At 30.7% G+C, this 20,562-nt stretch overlaps 3 protein-coding genes across 5 annotated transcripts in view; 2 read left to right on the top strand and 1 right to left on the bottom strand.

The window, feature by feature from the left end:
* LOC111423591 (eukaryotic translation initiation factor 3 subunit l) overlaps nt 1-1,648 on the top strand; it is a 7,991-nt gene extending 6,343 nt beyond the window's left edge. Inside the window, exons 3-4 of the mRNA XM_023056855.2 lie at nt 105-1,322; nt 1,373-1,648. Of these exons, the coding sequence (XP_022912623.1) occupies nt 105-1,322; nt 1,373-1,507 (1,353 nt within the window). The 3' untranslated portion in view covers nt 1,508-1,648. The remainder of the gene's footprint in view (nt 1-104; nt 1,323-1,372) is intronic.
* On the bottom strand, nt 1,601-13,041 carry LOC111423588 (pentatricopeptide repeat-containing protein 1, mitochondrial). The gene is made up of 4 exons (XM_023056852.2): nt 11,350-13,041; nt 6,807-6,937; nt 5,925-6,099; nt 1,601-1,940 (listed from the first exon to the last, which is right to left on the bottom strand). Exons 1-4 carry the CDS (start codon nt 12,721-12,723, stop codon nt 1,617-1,619), a joined length of 2,004 nt encoding a protein of 667 aa, XP_022912620.2. The 5' UTR covers nt 12,724-13,041; the 3' UTR covers nt 1,601-1,616.
* Nucleotides 6,253-20,562, top strand: LOC111423587 (gamma-glutamyl hydrolase A-like). Of its 3 annotated transcripts, none has more exons than XM_071194275.1 (5): nt 6,253-6,352; nt 19,429-19,570; nt 19,622-19,672; nt 19,724-19,953; nt 20,003-20,562. In XM_071194275.1, exons 1-5 carry the CDS (start codon nt 6,331-6,333, stop codon nt 20,488-20,490), a joined length of 933 nt encoding a protein of 310 aa, XP_071050376.1. In that variant the 5' UTR covers nt 6,253-6,330; the 3' UTR covers nt 20,491-20,562. The 3 variants fall into 3 exon arrangements, with proteins under 3 accessions (XP_071050376.1, XP_071050371.1, XP_022912619.1); XM_071194270.1 differs by lacking the exon at nt 6,253-6,352 and adding an exon at nt 6,489-6,685; XM_023056851.2 differs by lacking the exon at nt 6,253-6,352 and having other exon boundaries at nt 19,223-19,570.

The raw sequence follows: 20,562 nt of genomic DNA, 5'->3' as shown, positions 1-20,562 counted from the left end.
TAAATAATTAGCGAATTGAATAATGTTAAGATCTATAAACAAACTCATTGTATTACAATTTGTATAAATAAAAAAACATTAAGTAATTTTTTTTACTTGTTTAGGTATTCATGATTTTATACAAAGAACTCTATTTCCGTCATATTTACGCTCGAGTTCCAGGAGGTCCAACATTAGAACAACGTTTCAACTCGTTCTACAATTACTGCGATCTTTTCAATTACATCTTAAACTCCGAGGAACCGGTTCCATTGGAATTGCCCGATTTATGGCTTTGGGAATTAATTGACGAATTTGTTTATCAATTTCAATCGTTCGCTCAATACAGAGCTCGTTTGCAAAAGAAATCTCTTCAAGAATTGGAGATTTTGAATAATCATAATAAAGTGTGGAACGTTTTGTGCATTTTAAATGTTCTTCACTCGCTAGCGGATAAAAGTAACATTAAACAACAATTAGATGTTTATGCAACTGGTGGAGATCCCGATAGTGTTGCTGGAATGTTTGGGAGACATTCCCTTTATAAAATGTTGGGGTACTTCTCGTTGGTTGGTTTGTTAAGATTACATTCTTTATTGGGCGATTATTACCAAGCGATTAAAGTATTAGATAACATTGAGGTGCACCTTAAATCTCAATTTGCTCACGTCCCTGCGTGTCAAATCTCCACATCTTATTACGTTGGGTTTGCTTATATGATGATGCGAAGATACTCAGATGCTATTAGAATATTTTCATCGATTTTACTTTACATACAAAGAACGAAACAACTTTTCGCCACAAAAAGTTATCAACACGATCAAATCAACAAACAAACCGACCAAATGTATCATTTATTAGCGATTTGTTTGGTGTTGCATCCCCAGTGTATCGACGAATCAATCCAACAAACTTTACGTGAAAAATTGTACCACGAAAAAATGTACAAAATGCAATACGGTGATTTACAAGAATTCGAAAATTGTTTCTTGTTCGCTTGCCCGAAATTTTTATCACCATGTCCACCCCCGGTAGATGCACCACCAGAGGATTATTCTAAAGACGAAATTAAATTGCAAACTCAAGTTTTTGTGGATGAAGTCCAACAACAACGTACTTTACCCACGATTAGGAGTTATTTAAAACTTTACACCACACTTCCTTTAGCTAAATTAGCTACGTTTATGGCTCAAAATCAACGTAGGGATGAGAATCCCATTGACATTGATAAGGAAATTGAAAGTTTGATTATTCATTTATTGTGTTTTAAGCATAAGATGAAAAATTTGGTTTGGAGTAAAGGATCATCTGGGTTGGAGGGGAAATTTCAAAGTGGATCGGAGGTAAATTATTTTAAATAGGTTGTGTTTTAGTTTAAATAAATTTGTTTTAGTTGGATTTCTACATCGATAACGACATGATTCATATCGCTGATACTAAAGTGGCTCATCGCTACGGGGACTTCTTTATTAGAAAAATCTTGAAATTCGAAGAGTTGAACAGGAAGCTACATCACTTGAAGATGTAGCTTAATTGTTGACGCTTTGGACTAAAGTTTTACGTCGATAAATAAGTCCTTTTTATAAGAAAAAATTATTCAATAAAATAAAACAATTCTAAATAAAATTAATTCATTTTTATTCAATAAATTTTTGTTTTTCAACTTGAATCGCTCCAATTTTTTTATTTTCACCTTTAATTAATTTTCCTTTATCATTTTTTTTAGTGATAAAGGCACCTTTTTTTTGTCGATACAACGATAGATGTCTCGGTTTAAACCTCGAAGATTTTTCTTTATCTTTGACGTGTTTAACATTCGTTTCGCTGTTTTGCCGAAATTGTTGCCAAGGATGTTCTTCATCTTCTAGAATAGGATCAACTTGGGTTTTCCAAACGTTGTGTCTCGTTTTAAAGACTTGGAAGTTGTTGATAAAAGGTTTGGATTGACCCAAATTGCTCGTCTGCAAAATAATATTTTTACGTCATAGTATTAATGTTATTATCTATTTAATACATTGATTTACATATTTAAATGTTAATGTTAGCGCTTATAGATAGAATCCAACTCGGGTATTCCCCAAGTTGCTCTATTCCATGTTCATAGATAAATTCGGGGAATTCCCCGAGTTGTCTATACGATATATCAATTAAGGACTCTAGTTCTACCTTTAATTGTTATGCAGCGCTAAATAGTTGTATATTTTTATTGAACTAAAAGTAGAACTAACGCTACACTTCTAGGTCTAGTCTTAGTTCTACTGCTAGTGTTAGTTCTTGTTTTAGTTGTCGTTCAGCGTCAAATTGTGGTATATTATGTTTCATTGAAATAAAACTAGAACTAACACTAGACCTAGAACTAGAAAGTTTTAATTGTTGTGCAGCATTAGACCAAAAACTAGAATCATTCGGGTTCATCCGTCTTAAGAAACGTATGGCTAAACCCAAATGATTCTAGTTCTAGGTATAGTGTTAGTTGTATACAGTGTGTCCGTAAAGTAACGGATATAGGCGATAAAATCATTATAAACGGTTTATGGAAAAATCCCTGAAACGGGTCTAAAGATTTAAATTTTTTGCTCGATTGGCAGACTGTTTTTGCTGGGATGGGCGTGGAGAGCATGGTTGAAGTTTTCTATGACCGCGTTAATAAAGCGCTTTCTGCCTAAGCAACGTTTTCCTTACTGGTACAAACGTTCAACTATTCGTGTCATTAAAGAAAAGCTGCTTTACCATAAAAAATGGAAATCTACTCGCCATAATAGTGATTACTTGGCTTTCTCTATCTTGCGCTCCAGGTCTAAGAGGCTTATTGCGGCTGATTATAGAGATTACTTAAACTCGATTCAGGCGGGGGTTATGGAAAATCCCAAAGGAATCTGGTCCTTTGTTAAGTCCAGGAAAGGGGATGTGTCTGGCTTGCCGGCCGCTATGTTTTCTGTTGATGGGTCAATGGTGACCTCAGGTCCTGATATCTCTTGTGCATTTGCAGAGTATTTCGCCTCGGTTTTCGTAGATGGTAGTATTGACCGCTCAATGGTCTTCGGTGGCCAGGGTGTTTCATCTTGGTTCTCTGCTGACGCAGTCCTCAATGTTTTGACCCATCTTGACAAGTCCTCTGGCTCTGGTCCAGATGGTATTCCATCTTCCTTTTTGAGGGAGTTTACTGTCGACCCCACTTTTTCTTATTTTTTCAAAATCCTTACTCGAAGGTACTTTTCGGCGCGCGTGGAAGACAGCTTTTGTCGTTCCAATATTTAAATCAGGGAATAGACAGTTGGTATCTAATTACCGTCCAATTTCTATTATCTCGTCTATTCCCAAGGTTTTTGAAAAAATTGTTTGCGATTACTTTAACCACTCTATTGCTCACTCTCTCATTACTGAACAACATGGATTCTTGTCTGGCCGATCGGTTGAGTCTAACTTAGTGTCTTATGTTAATTTTATTCATTCTACCTTAAATGAGGACTCACAGGTTGACGCAATTTATACCGATTTCTCTAAAGCCTTCGACAAGATTGACCATGGAATTCTTATACAAAAGCTGTCCTCCTTTAACGTTCCTGCCGGCATTGTGCGCTGGATAATGTCATATCTTTCTGACAGAAGTCAGGCAGTTAGGATGGGTAGCTTTTTGTCGGACTACAAACCCATCTCATCTGGTGTGCCTTAGGGATGTCACCTTGGGCCCACATTATTTCTAATTTACATAAACGACATTTCTTCTTGCTTTAAATTTTCCAAATTTCTGCTCTATGCGGATGATAATAAAATATTTACTAGAGTCAGCTCTAGTCATGACTGCCTAAGGCTCCTTGATCGTCTACATGATTACTGTCGCGTTAACAAACTTTATTTGAACTATGACAAATGCCAAAAAATAACGTTTACATGGAAACGCTATCCTATTAATTTTAATTACAACTTTAATGGTAGACCTATTATCTCTACTGACAGAGTGAAGGATCTTGGCATTATACTTGATGCCAAATTGAGATACCACCTTCACATCGAAGTCATGGTGGCGAAAGCCCTGCGTAACCTAGGGTTTGTTATCAGAATATAAGTAGACAGTTTACCAATTTTACAAGCATTAAATCCCTTTATATGGCATTTGTTAATAGCGTATTATCCTATGGTTCCATAGTGTGGAATCCTATGTACGCGGTCTATCGTGATCGCATCGAAGCGGTTCAACGACGCTTTGTACGCTATCTGGCTTATAAATATCATCTTCCCTATTGCGATTACGATAGACGCTGTGTGGTTTTTAACTTATTATCCCTGTGGCAGCGTCGGCTAGTCTCAGACTTAATTTTTCTTTTCAAACTGGTCAATGGCTTGCTGGACGCATCTGATCTTCTGTCTGTGTTGAACTTTAATGTACCACAGCGTTTCACGCGGCGGAATACTACATTCCTTTTAGGCACATCGAACACGAACGCTCATCTAAACTCGCCTATCGTTCGGCTTTTGAATACTTACAATCAGGACTTCAACCATGTTACTCTATTTGGACTCTCGTTGCGCTCATTTAGAGAATTACTATTACGTAACGTTTAGTTGTTAACTTCTGTATTGTAGTACAATTATATAATATTTTTCGCTTTTTTTTGTAATTTTTTTTTAATTATCAATGCTGTTATTATTATTTTCATAGTTAATGTTATAATTATTGTTATTTTTTTTTTCTCGTTTTTTTGCTTGGTATGTAGTTAAGTGCTTTGTTTTTATGAGGATGCTTCACTGGGGATATCCTCCCTGTTTGTGTCCTAATAATAAATAAATAAATAAATAAATGATGAAAATAGCAGTAGCCATGAGTAACTATGGTAACCATTTATTTTAAACAATTTCCTAAGTGTCAAAAACTGATTTACTAAGTAGTTGACCTCTTTAATACAACATATCCTGATCGCCAACTCATTAGCCAAAGAATGGTGAGCCTAGCTGTGACTAAATTTAAACAGCATGGCCATCTCTCGAAGCATTTCTCGACGTCTGGCCTACTAAATGTTGCAAGGGAAGTTCAACAAATCGTGGTTTTGGCTGGGCAAGTAAACCCTCATGTTACTTGTAAGGAGTAGGTATTGGGTCTAATTTCGACATTAGTAAATCAACGGTTCATAAAATTTTAAAACCCGCAAAATATCATTCCCAGAAGTAAACCTGATTCACGAGCAATGAATCGTAGTGTTTGCAACGATGACGAAGACTTTGTCAAAAACATAATTTTTTCGACGAAGGGACATTTACATTGAGCGGACAAGTAAATAGACAAAGTTGTCGGTATTGCGTTACCCAAAATCCCAACCCAACCCAATATCCGCAAAAGATTTGAGGAAACCTTAAGTGGAAAGAGAATTTTTTCAAAGCGATGTCATTTCTTCTATCCCGATAATGTTGACAACTCAATTCCAACGGTAGTTATTCCAACAAGATGGCGCGCCACCACACTTCAAGAAGCTTTACTAAATCAGTTTTTGACACTCAGAGAATTGTTTAGAATAATTGGTTACCATAGTTACTCATGGCTACTGTTATTTTTATCATTATATAAATTTGAAGTAATTAACCTTTAAAGTAATTTTTCTCGAAAATTTTCTTATGTAACCAATATTTACATTGACTGTAATAGATTCAGAAAAAAATCCTCTTTCATATTCCGCAATAAAAATGAGGGATTGCCATTTAAAAAAAATATCGATGTCGCCATAACTCGTTTAAAAATGGCGGAAAAAATTTAAAATCACCAAAAAATTGCAAAAAATTTATATCTTTAGACCCGTTTCAGGGATTTTTCCATAAACCGTTTATTATGATTTTATCGCCTATATCCGTTACTTTACGGACATACTGTATAGTAACAGTGCTAGTGTAAAACTAGAACTAACACTAGACCTAGAACTAGAAACAGTTCGAATTTGTATGCATTAAATAATTACATTATCATTGCTGAGACGTTTACATTTCTTTTTAAACTCTTCTAAACACCCCATAAATTTTGAATTTGGCCGTATTTCTTCTTTAATACAAATTTCCATTATTTTAAAAACGTATTTAAAGTTGCAATGGTAACAGGCTTGATGAAGCATCGCCCCTAATATTTCCGTGTTCATTCTAAAAGCATGTTTGTCTTTAATAATTATAAATTAAACTAAATACTATTTAAATTAATAATGATCAAAATTAATATCAGTCAAAATTTTTAATCGTAATTAACATAAACACTTTACACAACATTTTTTGGCAATTTTCCAAATTGTTTGACTTAGTTTTATTTCTATCTTCAGTATGTAAGGAGGTAAAATTTTCCAAGCGTTTCCACATAAAATCAATACCGAATTTGACATGGAACCCAACCAAACTAAACGTAAGTTCTATAAATAACTGTAACAAATAAATTCATTTATGGAAAATGTTTTTTATTAACTCGATAGTGAATCACTTTAAAAATTAAATCGTTTAAATGCATTTTATTATCATTGTGATAATAAAATAAACAAATATGAAGTATTTCAATAAAAATTCGTTATCAACATTATCAATCAATTGAAAATAAATAAAACTTAACATTATTTAAGTCGCCCTTCTTATTCATTACTGACAACGCACTTAACGATCATAAGTAAAGAATTCTAACAAAAGCATAAAGATTATAAATAAAATTTTGCATTTATAATGGAACAAGGGGATCACATTCAAGGTAAGTAACTTCCTTATGTAATTTTCTTTTAACAATAATGACTGCTTGTGAATAATGTCATGTCATTTGAGTGTTTATTTTAATTTACCAACAATAAATTTAATATAAAAATTGTTTTTACCTAAAACCACCTTCATTCATTCTAGCCATAAATTCTTCAGCTTCTTCTTTCGTTTTACACCCTAAAGCTAATATTCCATAAGTCATTATATTTGGTTTAGTATTTGAATGACTCATTGCTTCTAAAACTTCCTAATAATATAAATTTAAGTAAATTATTTATCTATAACAACGGTTTGATATAAACAAATTGAATTATTTAAAACTTTTAGAGTAGAGCTTGCAATTGCATTTTTTGGACAAAAACTAGTGTCTTAATTTCTGTGGTTTATTAAGGTCATTCCATTTAAGTCAATATTATGAATTCCAAAATATCTGTAAACTTTGAAAAATCCCTGAATGTGATTCCATGAAAAAATGTCCCAATGATTGTTACCATAATCATTGGATGGCGTAGTTGATACACTTTATTCCTATTTCGCAAATATTTCGGTGAGGATTAGGTTAATTTGAAATTGAATTACAAAAAATTTAAAAACAAGTATGGATTTAGATAAGAATCAGATAAGCTAGAAAGAAGAGAAAAAGAAAATTAGGATAAAGAGAAAAAATGTCCCAGAGTTGATGATGTAAAAGACGGCGAATAAATTCGAAACTTTAAAGGAGGTAAAAAGTTGTCAGAAAAAAGTAAAACACCGAATAAAACAGGAAATTAGCTAGATGCTCAGAAATAAAGCAAAAGCTATAGGAAACTATCAAATAAAAGGAGAGTAAAGAGCAACAAGCTTAATAAAAATTCAGAAAAGCAGCAAAATTTAAGAATATACAAGATTAAAGAAAAAAGAGAGGAGAACAGTCTGAATGAAAGACAGCAATAAGCCTGTCTTATCCACTCATGTTGGGTTACTTTTTACAGGTTTGCATTTGCGTTCTGATCAAGTTGAAACTTGCACGCATTTTAGATGCTCTAAAAAGGGATGCAGACTGGAACGAGACTGGAAATAGAAGTAAAAGATTGAACAGAGAATGGAGAGTAAAAAGAGATTGGAAAACAAGATCAAGACTGACCATAGAAAGATAAGACAGCGAATGGAAGAATTATTTATATAAGATAGAGACTTATATAAGAAAATCACTGGACAGTAAGGAAATTGACTGGAAGCAGAGTGGTAATAGAAGAAACAGGCTAAACAGAGACTGAAAGGACAATAATGAGAGTGTTCAAAAAAAGATAGAGGCTGGAAAGAGATATTCTATAGGAAAAGCTGCGTCAAATATTTACTGCATAATTGGTTATTGCCTTTGTCTTAGGTTCGGTACAACGTGTGTAGTGACAGCCACACAATGTCATTTCTGATCAAAACATACTCCAAGTATGAAAACGACCATCAACAGCGATATTTATTGTCAAACGTTCGAAAAACTACACAACGCCATTCGATGGAAACGAAGAGGAACGTTGACGAAAGGAATCAGATTGTTGCACGACTTCTGCTACAGCCAGAAAGATGGCAAAAAGTATTGGACTATTGCTGCCCTGTGCTCCACCAGGAGTGACAGAAAATAAGTCAAGTCAATTGGAGGTAATAATAATGAGAGCCACTAATATGTACATGATTTGAACATTGAAATTAATTTCATCTCATCATGCTGCCAGATTTTGTGGCTTCGATGGTCATTATCATTCTGGCATCATCTGCCTTTAAATTGTAACTTTTTAAGCAATAAATCAAACTCATAGAAAAGAAGACTGAAACCGAAAAAATAAGACTGTAACACTGGAAACATGCTAGTAATGGAAGAATTATTTATATAAGACAGAGGCTGAAAAGAGAAGACTGGAAAGTGACTGGTAATAGAAAAGATTGAACAGAGATTGGAAAGAGTAGAAAAAGACTGAATAGAGTTTGGTAACACAATAACGAATTTGGTTAAAGAAAACCGAAACGGGAAAGAGAAGAAAATCGTTGGATAGAAGGAAATTGACTGGAAGCAGAGTGGTAATAGAAGAAACAGGCTAAACAGAGACTGAAAGGACAATAATGAGAGTGTTCAAAGAAGATAGAGGCTGGAAAGAGATATTCTATAGGAAAAGCTGCGTCAAATATTTACTGCATAACTGGTTATTGTCTTTGTCTTAGGTTCAATACAACGTGTGTAGTGACAACCACACAATGTTATTTCTGATCAAAACATACTCCAAGTTCGAAAACGACCATCAACAGCGATATTTATTGCAAACGTTCGAAAACCTACACAAAGCCATTCGACAGAAACAAAGAGGAATGTTGACGAAAGGAATAAGATTGTTGCACGACTTCTGCTATAGCCAGAAAGATGGCAAAAAGTATTGGACTATTACTGCCCTATGCTTCACCAGGAGTGACAGAAAATAAGTCAAGTCAATTGGAGATAATAATAATGAGAGCCACTAATATGTACATGATTTGAAATAAATTTCATCTCATCATGCTGCCAGATTTTATGGCTTCAATGGTCATTATCATCTGGCATAATCTGTCTTTAAATTATGGCTTTTTAAGCAATAAATCAAACTCATAGAGAAGAAAGACAGAAACCGAAAAGATAAGAATGGAACACTGGAAACAGGCCAGTAATGAAAGAATTATTTATATAAGAGAGAGGTTAATAATAATAATAATAATAATTTATTGAGCCAAATTAGAAAAAACAAAATACAATAATAAGGAAAAGTACAATAATATTAAACTTAAATTATAGCTCAAAGGGTGCAAGGGCAGAAAAGGCAAAACAATGCCACTGATTTTACTTGCACCTAATGAGAACAGCAGCAGAAAATAAAATAAAAGTTAAATCAAATCAAAACTGAGCAGTATCAATGAAAATGAGATAATAAAAATAAAAACAAAAATAAAAACAAGTAGTTAGGATTATTAAATTACCAAAAGAATCAAAAGCAACACTATATCAATTATCACAAAAACCGATCAAACACCCTCTCGCGCAAAACAATAGATCTAAACAACTGAACCGAGCGGGCATACCTCGCAGAACCGGGAATCGCGTTCCAAAAACGAGCTACTTGATAGGAAAACGAGCACTGAAATTTTGACGATCTATGCAGCGGAACTGTAATAGAAAATCCATGCCTAAGATTCAAATTGTGTACATCAGTTCTGAAGGTAATCTTGCGAGAAAGATAAGGAGGTTTACCAGAAATAATAATCCCATGAATAAAAGACAAGTAATGAAAAACAAATTTCTGTCGCATATTCAGCCAACCACAATTCTGAAGAGCTTGTGAGACGTGATCACCTCTCCTCAATTTATAAATAAAGCGAAGACACGAATTCTGCACGACCTGAATTCTTCTCAAACTCTCAAAAGATAGACATGGACCAAATACAACGTTACAATAATTAAAGTGAGACAAAACTAGAGCATCACAGAGAAAGCGTTTGAGCTTTGTCGACAAAAACATTTTACTAAAATAGAGGCTTCTAAGGGACCCATACGCGCGCCCACATATCAACCTAATGTGATCACCAAAAGTAAGCCTATCATCAATGACAACACCCAAACTCTTGACCGAGTCCACCACTCTTAATTGCTCCCCTAGCATAGGGGAGCATAGGTTGAAAAGAGAAAAGAAAAGACTGGAAAGTGATAGGTACTAGAAAAGATTGAACAGAGATTGGAAAGAGTAGAAAAAGACTGAATAGAGTTTGGTAACACAATAATGAATTTGGTCATAGAAAATTAACTGGAAGCAAAGTGGTAATAGAAGAAACAGGCTAAACAGAGACTGAAAGGACAATAATGAGAGTGTTCAAAGAAGATAGAGGCTGGAAAGAGATATTCCATAGGAAAAGTTGCGTCAAATATTTACTGCATAAGTGGTTATTGTCTTTGGCTTAGGTTCAGTACAACATGTGTAGTGACAGCCACACATTGTCATTTCTGATCAAAACATACTCCAAGTTTGAAAACGACCATCAACAGTGATATTTATTGTCAAACGTTCGAAAAACTACACAAAGCCATTCGACAGAAACAAAGAGGAACGTTGACGAAAGGAATCAGATTGTTGCATGACTTCTGCTACAGCCAGAAAGATGGCAAAATGTATTGGACTATTACTGCAGCAGTGACAGAAAATAAGTCAAGTCAATTGGAGGTAATAATAATGAGAGCCACTAATATGTACTTGATTTAAACATTAAAAATAAATTTCATCTCATCATGCTGGCAGATTTTGTGGCTTCAATGGTCATTATCATTCTGGCATCATCTGCCTTTAAATTATGGTTTTTAAGCAATAAATCAAACTCATAGAAAAGCTCATAGTGACATAATCAGTTGAAATTTACTATTTCCAAGCAACTCAAGTCTCATTCAACAAATTAATTAAGTCTAGCTAGGAATAATTCAATCTCTTCTGTAGAAAGAAGCAATATGTAACTGATTGCTTTATGAGTTGCTTCAAGTAAATCAATTTTCATGTGATCCCAATTCAAAGTCAATATCATGGAATTGCAAGCCCTATTAAAAAAAATAAACATATTTTTAAAAAAGAAATCACCACAATATTAAACAAAAATATATTAATACAAAAAAAATACCTTTGCACTCTCATAATCAAATCTAATACTCCTCTTCTTCATTAACATATTATAAAAGTCAGCATCTGGCTTAACATTTGCCTTTTTCATAGCTCCAATTAATTCTTTTTCAGCTGCTAAAGTTCCAGGTATTAAATTCAATAATTGCGTAAATGTTTTAATGTTAGGTACACAACGATTTTGAGCCATCGTTTGTAAAAATCCGGAAATACCGCCAAGAAGTAAAAATCTATCTTCGGGGCTTTTAACTTCACTTAAAGAAACGATATTCCCCAAATGAGGAATTCTTGCGATTAAATTCGGTCGATAATCAGTTATGTTTGAATCTATTGGTGCCAAAGAATTATTTGATGTGTTTTGCAGATTTGTTTGAGGTTCATTTAAAAGTAATTGAGAACTTGGTTCATTTAAATAAACATTTTTCTTTAAAATGTTATCAATAACATCTTTAGTAACTTCTAAATCACCTAAATTACAATCATTAGTACATTTTAGTAATAAATTAAAGCTGTATATATCTGGGTTAAGTCTTTTTTGATAAAATTTCCTCCAAACTAACAAAGCATGTCTAAATCCAGCATCTTTATCAGAAACGCAAGATTGTAATAAAAAATTTATAGTATCTTCTTTAACAGGTATTTTCTTTGAAGACATTTCATCTACTAATTCAAAGGCGGTGTTTAAATCACCACATCTTCCAAAGGCTTTTATCATAGAATTATAATTAGTATCATTTGGTTCGTAGCCTTTTTCGATCATAATTTCTCTTAAATGTTTAGCTCTTGTTAAACCATCTTCAAGCCAAGGATTATTTGCACAAGCATTAAATAAAGCCGTGTAAGTTCCAGGGTGAATATTCAAACCACGTTGTTTCATTTTATTATATAACGAAAAAGCTTTTTTTGTATAACCAACCCTCCCACATGCTCCTAATACAAGATTAAATATATAACTTTGAGGTTTTACTCTATCTTCCTGAATCATTCTTACTTCCACCAAATCTATAGCCTCTTTAATTTTCTTTTTCCTAATTAAATCCTTAATCATATCGGCGTACTGTTTCGTACGTAATTTTTGAGAAGGATCTGGTTTGATTTTTAAAAATTTCTCCTCCTTTTCATCATCTAAATCAAAAATCTTCTTTTCTGCACTACCACCAAAAGTATCGGGGTCATCTTTCACTTTAACAAGATATTGTTCCTCTTTTTGTAAATCAGAAGTCACCGGTTTTGAGGTTATGCACTTACAACACAGATTATTCACTTTGTTGGGGGTTAATTTTAACGGAATTATAGAATTTTGTGTTTGGGACGTTACAAATTGTTTATTTACGATGGTTGTTCTTAATAATTTAATTAAATTTGAACGATACATGCTTATTTTTGGTTTGTTGAGGTTATGTACTCACATCAATTCAGTTTTATGTAAATGGATCAGATGAGATAAGGTGTGAAGTTGTATTCAAGTGAGATGGAAAATATGTGTTTGTCAATTATAGAAAGAGATAGATATAATAATATATGACTTCTCTATTCGTTTATGGAATATTTATCTATGATATTATTATTAATTAATTAATGGTTTTCGATTATTCTGGAATTAATTATTTGTATATTAATTTCTAATTTAGTACAATGTATTAGAAGGCACATTGATGCTGTGGAAAACTATTGAAGAACTTTTGGTTACTTCCTCCTATGCAAAAAAGTGGAAATTTTAAAAATCCCTAAAAACTTATTTAGAGGAGTTAGAAAATGATATATATCTCAAATTAACGCCAAGGGACATTATTTTAAGATAATGTATTAAAATAATGGGGTTCTATATTATAAAATTTGAGAAAGAATTATTTACAGTAAAACGTGTTCATTTATGATATGTAAGAATTAGTATAATTTTCATAAAAGTACTCAGATCATATTTGTGGGAGTTAGAAAGTGATTTATATCTTAAATTAAAGCTAAGAAGCTCTATTTTTACATATTGTAGGAAAACAATGGGCTTAATACAAAAAGTTTCGAGGAAAAAGTGTTTGTAGCTCAACTGTATGCCAAAAAAATGGAAACTTAAAAAAATCATTAAAAAAATATTTGGAGGAGTTAGAAAATGATATATACCTTAAATTAACACTAAATGGCGTTGTTTTAATATAATTATTGAAATGGTGATACAAGAAAATTCCATAAAAAATTATTTACAGCAAAACTTCTTCATTTTCATTGTCAGAAATAGTATAATTTTTGTAAAATCATTTAGGGCATATTTATAGGAATTAGCAAGTGATTTATGTCTTAAATTAAAGCTAAGAAGCTCTATTTTTAGCTAATCTATGAAAGTAGCGAAACTTAACATAAAAAGTTTCCAGAAAAAAGTGTTTATAGCACATGCTCAATGTGTCAAAAAAGTGGAAATTCAAAAAATCACCATAAACTCAATTTGAGGAGTTACAAAATGATATATATCTTAAATTAATGCTAAAGGGTGTTATTTTAAGATAATGTATTGAAATGATGGGGTGCCATACAAGAAAATTCGAGAAAAATTTATTTACAGCAAAACGTATTCATTTGCGTTATGTCAGAAATAGTATAATTTTTGTTAAATCGCTCAAACCGTATTTCTACGAGTTAAGAACTGATTTATGATTTAAATTAAAGCTAAGAAGCTCTATTTTTAGATATTGTAGGAAAACAATGGGGCTTAATATAAAAAATTTCGAGAAAAAGGTGTTTTTAGCACAACATGTTCAGTATGCCAAAAAAGTAGAAATTTAAAAAATCGCTATAAACTTATTTTGAGGAGTTAGAAAATGATATATAACATAAGTTAACACTAAAGGGCGTTATTTTAAGATAATATATTGAAATGATGAGGCTCCATACAAGAAATATGGAGAAAAATTTATTTACAGCAAAACGTCTTCATTTTCATTATGTCAGAAATAGTAAAATTTTTGTAAAATCACTTAGACCATATTTATAGGAATTAGGAAGTGATTTATGTCTTAAATTAAAGCTAAGAAGCTTTATTTTTAGATAATCTATGAAAGTAATCAGACTTGATATAAAAAGTTTCGAGAAAATAGCGTTTGTAGCACAACATGTTTAGTATGCCAAAAAATAGAAATTTAAAATATCGCTATAAACTTATTTTCACGAGTTAGAAAATGATATATATCTTTAATTATCGCTAAAGCTCTTTGTTTTAAGATAATCTATTGAAATGGTGGAGTTACATATAATAAAATTTGAGAAAAAGTTATTTACAGCAAAACGTATTCATTTGCGTTATGTCAGAAATAGTATAATTTTTGTTAAATCACTCCGTCCGTATTTCTAGGAGTTAAGAAGTGATTTATGATATAAATTAAAGCTAAGAAGCTCTATTTTTAGATATTGTAGGAAAAGAATGGGGCTTAATATAAAAAATTTCGAGAAAAAAGTGTTTGTAGCACAATATGTTTAGTATGCCAAAATAGTAGAAATTTAAAAAATCGCTATAAACTTATTTTGAGGAGTTAGAAAATGATATATACCATAAGTTAAAACACTAAAGGGCGTTATTTTAAGATAATGTATTGAAATGATGAGGTTCTATACAAGAAATATCGAGAAAAATTTATTTACAGCAAAACGTCTTCATTTTCATTATGTCAGAAATAGTAAAATTTTTGTAAAATCACTTAGACCATATTTATAGGAACTAGGAAGTGATTTATGTCTTAAATTAAAGCTAAGAAGCTCTATTTTTAGATAGTGTATAAAAGTAATCAGACTTAATATAAAAAGTTTCGAGAAAATAGTGTTTGTAGCACAACATGTTTAGTATGCCAAAAAGTTGAAATTTAAAATATCGCTATAAACTTATTTTCAGGAGTTAGAAAATGATATATATCTTAAATTAACGCTAAAGGGCTGTATTTTAAGATAATCTATTGAAATGGTGGGGTTACATATAATAAAATTTGACAAAAAGTTATTTACAGCAAAACGTATTCATTTGCATTATGTCAGAAATAGTATAATTTTTGTTAAATCACTCAAACCGTATTTCTACAAGTTAAAAACTGATTTATGATTTAAATTAAAGCTAAGAAGCTCTATTTTTAGATATTGTACGAAAACAATGAGGCTTAATATAAAAAATTTCGAGAAAAAAATGTTTGTAGCACAACATGTTCAGTATGCCAAAATAGTAGAAATTTAAAAAATCGCTATAAACTTATTTTTGAGGAGTTAGAAAATGATATATACCATAACTAAACGCTGAAGGGCATTATTTTAAGATAATCTATTGAAATGATGAGGTTCCATACAAGAAATAACGAGAAAAATTTATTTACAGCAAAACGTCTTCATTTTCATTATGTCAGAAATAGTAAAGTTTTTGTAAAATCACTTAGACCATATTTATAGGAATTAGGAAGTGATTTATATCTTAAATTAAAGCTAAGAAGCTTTATTTTTAGATAGTGTATAAAAGTAATCAGACTTAATATAAAAAGTTTCGACAAAATAGTGTTTGTAGCACAACATGTTTAGTATGCCAAAAAGTTGAAATTTAAAATATCGCTATAAACTTATTTCCAGGAGTTATAAAATGATACATATCTTAAATTAACGCTAAAGGGCTTTATTTTAAGATAATCTATTGAAATGGTGGGGTTACATATAATAAAATATGACAAAAAGTTATTTACAGCAAAACGTATTCATTTGCATTATGTCAGAAATAGTATAATTTTTGTTAAGTCACTCAAACCGTATTTCTACAAGTTAAGAACTGATTTATGATTTAAATTAAAGCTAAGAAGCTCTATTTTTAGATATTGTAGGAAAACAATGGAGGTTAATATAAAAAATTTCGAGAAAAAGGTGTTTTTAGCACAACATGTTCAGTATGCCAAAAAAGTAGAAATTTAAAAAATCGCTATGAACTTATTTTGAGGAGTTAGAAAATGATATATAACATAAGTTAAAACACTAAAGGGTGTTATTTTAAGATAATGTATTGAAATGATGAGGTTCCATACAAGAAATATCGAGAAAAATTTATTTACAGCAAAACGTCTTCATTTTCATTATGTCAGAAATAGTAAAATTTTGTAAAATCACTTAGACCATATTTATAGGAATTAGGAAGTGATTTATGTCTTAAATTAAAGCTAATAAGCTCTATTTTTAAATAATGTATAAAAGTAATCAGACTTAATATAAAAAGTTTCGAGAAAATAGTGTTTGTAGCAACACATGTTTAGTATGCCAAAAAGTAGAAATTTAAAATATCACTATAAATTTATTTTCACGAGTTAGAAAATGACATATATCTTTAATTATCGCTAAAGTGCTTTGTTTTAAGATAATCTATTGAAATGGTAGGGTTGCATATAATAAAATTTGAGAAAAAGTTATTTACAGCAAAACGTATTCATTTGCATTATGTCAGAAATAGTATAATTTTTGTGAAATCGGTAAAACCGTATTTCTACGAGTTAAGAACTGATTTATGATTTAAATTAAAGCTAAGAAGCTCTATTTTTAGATATTGTAGGAAAACAATGAGGCTTAATATAAAAAATTTCGAGAAAAAAGTGTTTGTAGCACAACATGTTCAGTTTGCCAAAAAAGTAGAAATTTAAAAAATCGTTATAAACTTATTTTAAGGAGTTAGAAAATGATATATACCATAACTTAACGCTGAAGGGCATTATTTTAACATAATCTATTGAAATGATGAGGTTCCATACAAGAAATATCGAGAAAAATGTATTTACAGCAAAACGTCTTCATTTTCATTATGTCAGAAACAGTAAAATTTTTGTAAAATCTCTTAGACCATATTTATAGGAATTAGGAAGTGATTTATGTCTTAAATTAAAGCTAAGAAGCTCTATTTTTAGAGAGTGTATAAAAGTAATCAGACTTAATATAAAAAGTTTCGAGAAAATAGTGTTTGTAGCACAACATGTTTAGTATGCCAAAAAGTTGAAATTTAAAATATCGCTATAAACTTATTTTCAGGAGTTAGAAAATGATATATATCTTAAATTAATGCTAAAGGGCTTTATTTTAAGATAATCTATTGAAATGGTGGGGTTACATATAATAAAATTTGAGAAAAAATGATTTACAGCAAAACGTATTCATTTGTGTTTTGTCAGAAATAGTGTAATTTTTGTTAAATCACTCAAACCGTATTTCTACAAGTTAAGAAGTGATTTATGATTTAAATTAAAGCTAAGAAGCTCTATTTTTAGATATTGTAGGAAAACAATGAGGCTTAATATAAAAAATTTCGAGAAAAAAGTGTTTGTAGTACATCATGTTCAGTTTTCCAAAAAAGTAGAAATTTAAAAAATCGTTATAAACTTATTTTAAGGAGTTAGAAAATGATATATACCATAAATTAACACTAAAGGGCATTATTTTAAGATAATGTATTGAAATGATGAGGTTCCATACAAGAAATATCGAGAAAAATGTATTTACAGCAAAACGTCTTCATTTTCATTATGTCAGAAATAGTGAAATTTTTGTAAAATCACTTAGACCATATTTAGAGGAATTAGGAAGTGATTTATGTCTTAAATTAAAGCTAAAAAGCTCTATTTTTAGATAATGTATGAAAGTAATCAGACTTGATATAAAAAGTTTCGAGAAAAATTTGTTTACAGCAAAAGTCTTCATTTTAATTATGTGAGAAATAGTATAATTGTTGTAAAATCACTTTGACAATATTTATAGGAATTAGGAAGTGATTTATGTCTTAAATTAAAGCTAAGAAGTTCTATTTTTAGATAATGTATGAAAGTAATTAGACTTATTGTTAATATAAAAAGTTTCCAGAAAAAAGTGTTTGTAGCACATGTTCAATGTGTCAAAAAAGTGGAATTTCAAAAAATCACTAATAATTTATTTGAAGGGGTTAGAGAATGATATATATCTTAAATTAACGTTAAAGGGATTTATTTTAAGATAGTTTATTGAATTGGTAGGGTTACATATAATAAAAGTTGAGAAAAAATTGTTTACATTAAAACGTATTCATTTGAGTTACATATGTCAGAAATAGTTTAATATTTGTTAAATCACTCCGTCCGTATTTCTAGGAGTTAAGAAGTGATTTATGATTTAAATTAAAGCTAAGAAGCTCTATTTTTAGATATTGTAGGAAAACAATGGGACTTAATATAAAAAATTTCGAGAAAAGAGTGTTTGTAGCACAACATGTTCAGTATACCAAAAAAGTGAAAACTTGAAAAATCACTACAAATTTATTTGGAGGAATTAGAAAATGATATATACCTTAAATTAACACTAAATGGATTTTGTTTTATGATAATCTATTGAAATGGTGGAGTTACATATAATAAAATTTGAGAAAAAGTTATTTACAGCAAAACGTATTCATTTGCGTTATGTCAGAAATAGTATAATTTTTATAAAATCACTCAAACCGTATTTGTACGAGCTACGAAGTGATTTATGTCTTTAATTAAAGTTAAGAATCTCTATTTTTTGATAATGTATGAAACTAATTAGACTTATTGTTAGTATAAAAAGTTTCCAGAAAAATTTAATTAAATTAAACAAAATTATTTGCAGCCATTATATAACGAATAAAAAAAAGATTATAGCAACTATTCAGCAACATACGAGCCACTTTAATAACTTAAACAACTTAAATCGAACAATAACATGATATCTCAGTGGAGATTATAAGTATTTTTAGTACTTTGAAGTGTTGATTAAACGAATTTATTAAAATCATTATTGATTTATATGTATATATTTTTAAATCAAATAAAAATTATTCTTAATCCATCTTAAAAAAACTTTGAAATTATATTCGATTAAATTTTTTAATCCAAACTCTTACTATCAATCTCAAATTATTTCCAACATTTTACTTCCTACAAAATTTATTTTCGATACTCTGACCGACGCAAATTCTCTATATTGATTTAAATTATATTATCAGTTTCAATTGTGACTTCGTCGACTAATCTTTAAACAATGATCGATCCAAACAAATTCGGCGTTTTATTACTTTTAACCGTTTCTTTTCACATTCTTTTAGCATACGATGCCCCAATTATCGGCATTTTATCCCAAGAAACGTTTTCGGTGAATCATTTATTCGAAGAGGAGTACCACAGCTTTATAGCGGCGAGTTATGTTAAATACTTAGAAAGTGCTGGAGCCCGAGTTGTTCCGATATTGTAAGTTTTTTAATTATTATTACGAATTTTGAACCAATCTTTTTGTGATAGAATTGGAAAAGATCGCCAATATTACGTGGATTTGGTGAATCATACAAATGGGTTTGTAAAAAATTTTACTAAATTAAATTTTATTTAATAATAATTTTTAAGAATTTTATTTCCCGGTGGGGCGACATATTTTAATCAAAGCGATGGTTACGCCGATGCTGGTCAAATCATTTATGACCTAGCGTTAGATTTAAATAAAAAAGGCGATTATTACCCGATTTGGGGAACTTGCCTAGGGATGGAATTAATGATACATGTTGCGTTGAATGGAGAAGAAGTCCGATCTCATTGTTCAGCTTCGAAAGTCTCAATGCCGCTTAATTTTAAAGAGGGTTAATTTTAATCTCACTAAATTGTTAAAAATTAACTTTTTTATTTTAGATTTTAGAAAAAGTAAATTATTTTCGGAAGCCCCCGAAGAGATAATCGAAATTTTAACGAATCAAAACGTAACTTATAACAGCCACCAATTTTGTCTTACCGAAGAAACGTTTACAGAAAAAAATTTATTACAAGATTGGACAATAATATCTACCAACGAAGATATAAATGGATTTCCTTTTATTTCTACATTCGAGTCGAAAAAATTTCCATTTTACGCGGTTCAATATCATCCGGAAAAGATTAATTTTGAGTTTAGGGAAAAGGATAATATCCCTCACAGTTTAGATGCGATGAAAACGTCTCATTATTTCGCAAACTTTTTCATCGAGGAAACCAAAAAGAACAAGCATCGATATCCCGATTGGAATAGCGAAATGAAAGCTTTGATTTGTAATTATTCCCCACATTTTACCGGGTTAAAAAATAGTTCGTATTTACAACTTTACATGTTTAAAAAGGAACAAGAAGTTATTAATGGAAAATAAACTTTTTTTTGATTAAGATTAATAGTTATTTCTGTACAATTTATATTTATAATTAAATGATTGAGTCTATTA

The sequence above is a fragment of the Onthophagus taurus genome, chromosome 1 (genome assembly GCF_036711975.1).
Source record: "Onthophagus taurus isolate NC chromosome 1, IU_Otau_3.0, whole genome shotgun sequence".
Lineage (NCBI taxonomy): Eukaryota > Metazoa > Arthropoda > Insecta > Coleoptera > Scarabaeidae > Onthophagus > Onthophagus taurus.
The sequence above is the reverse complement of the archived record's forward strand: the minus strand, read 5'-3'. Positions and strand labels throughout refer to the sequence as shown.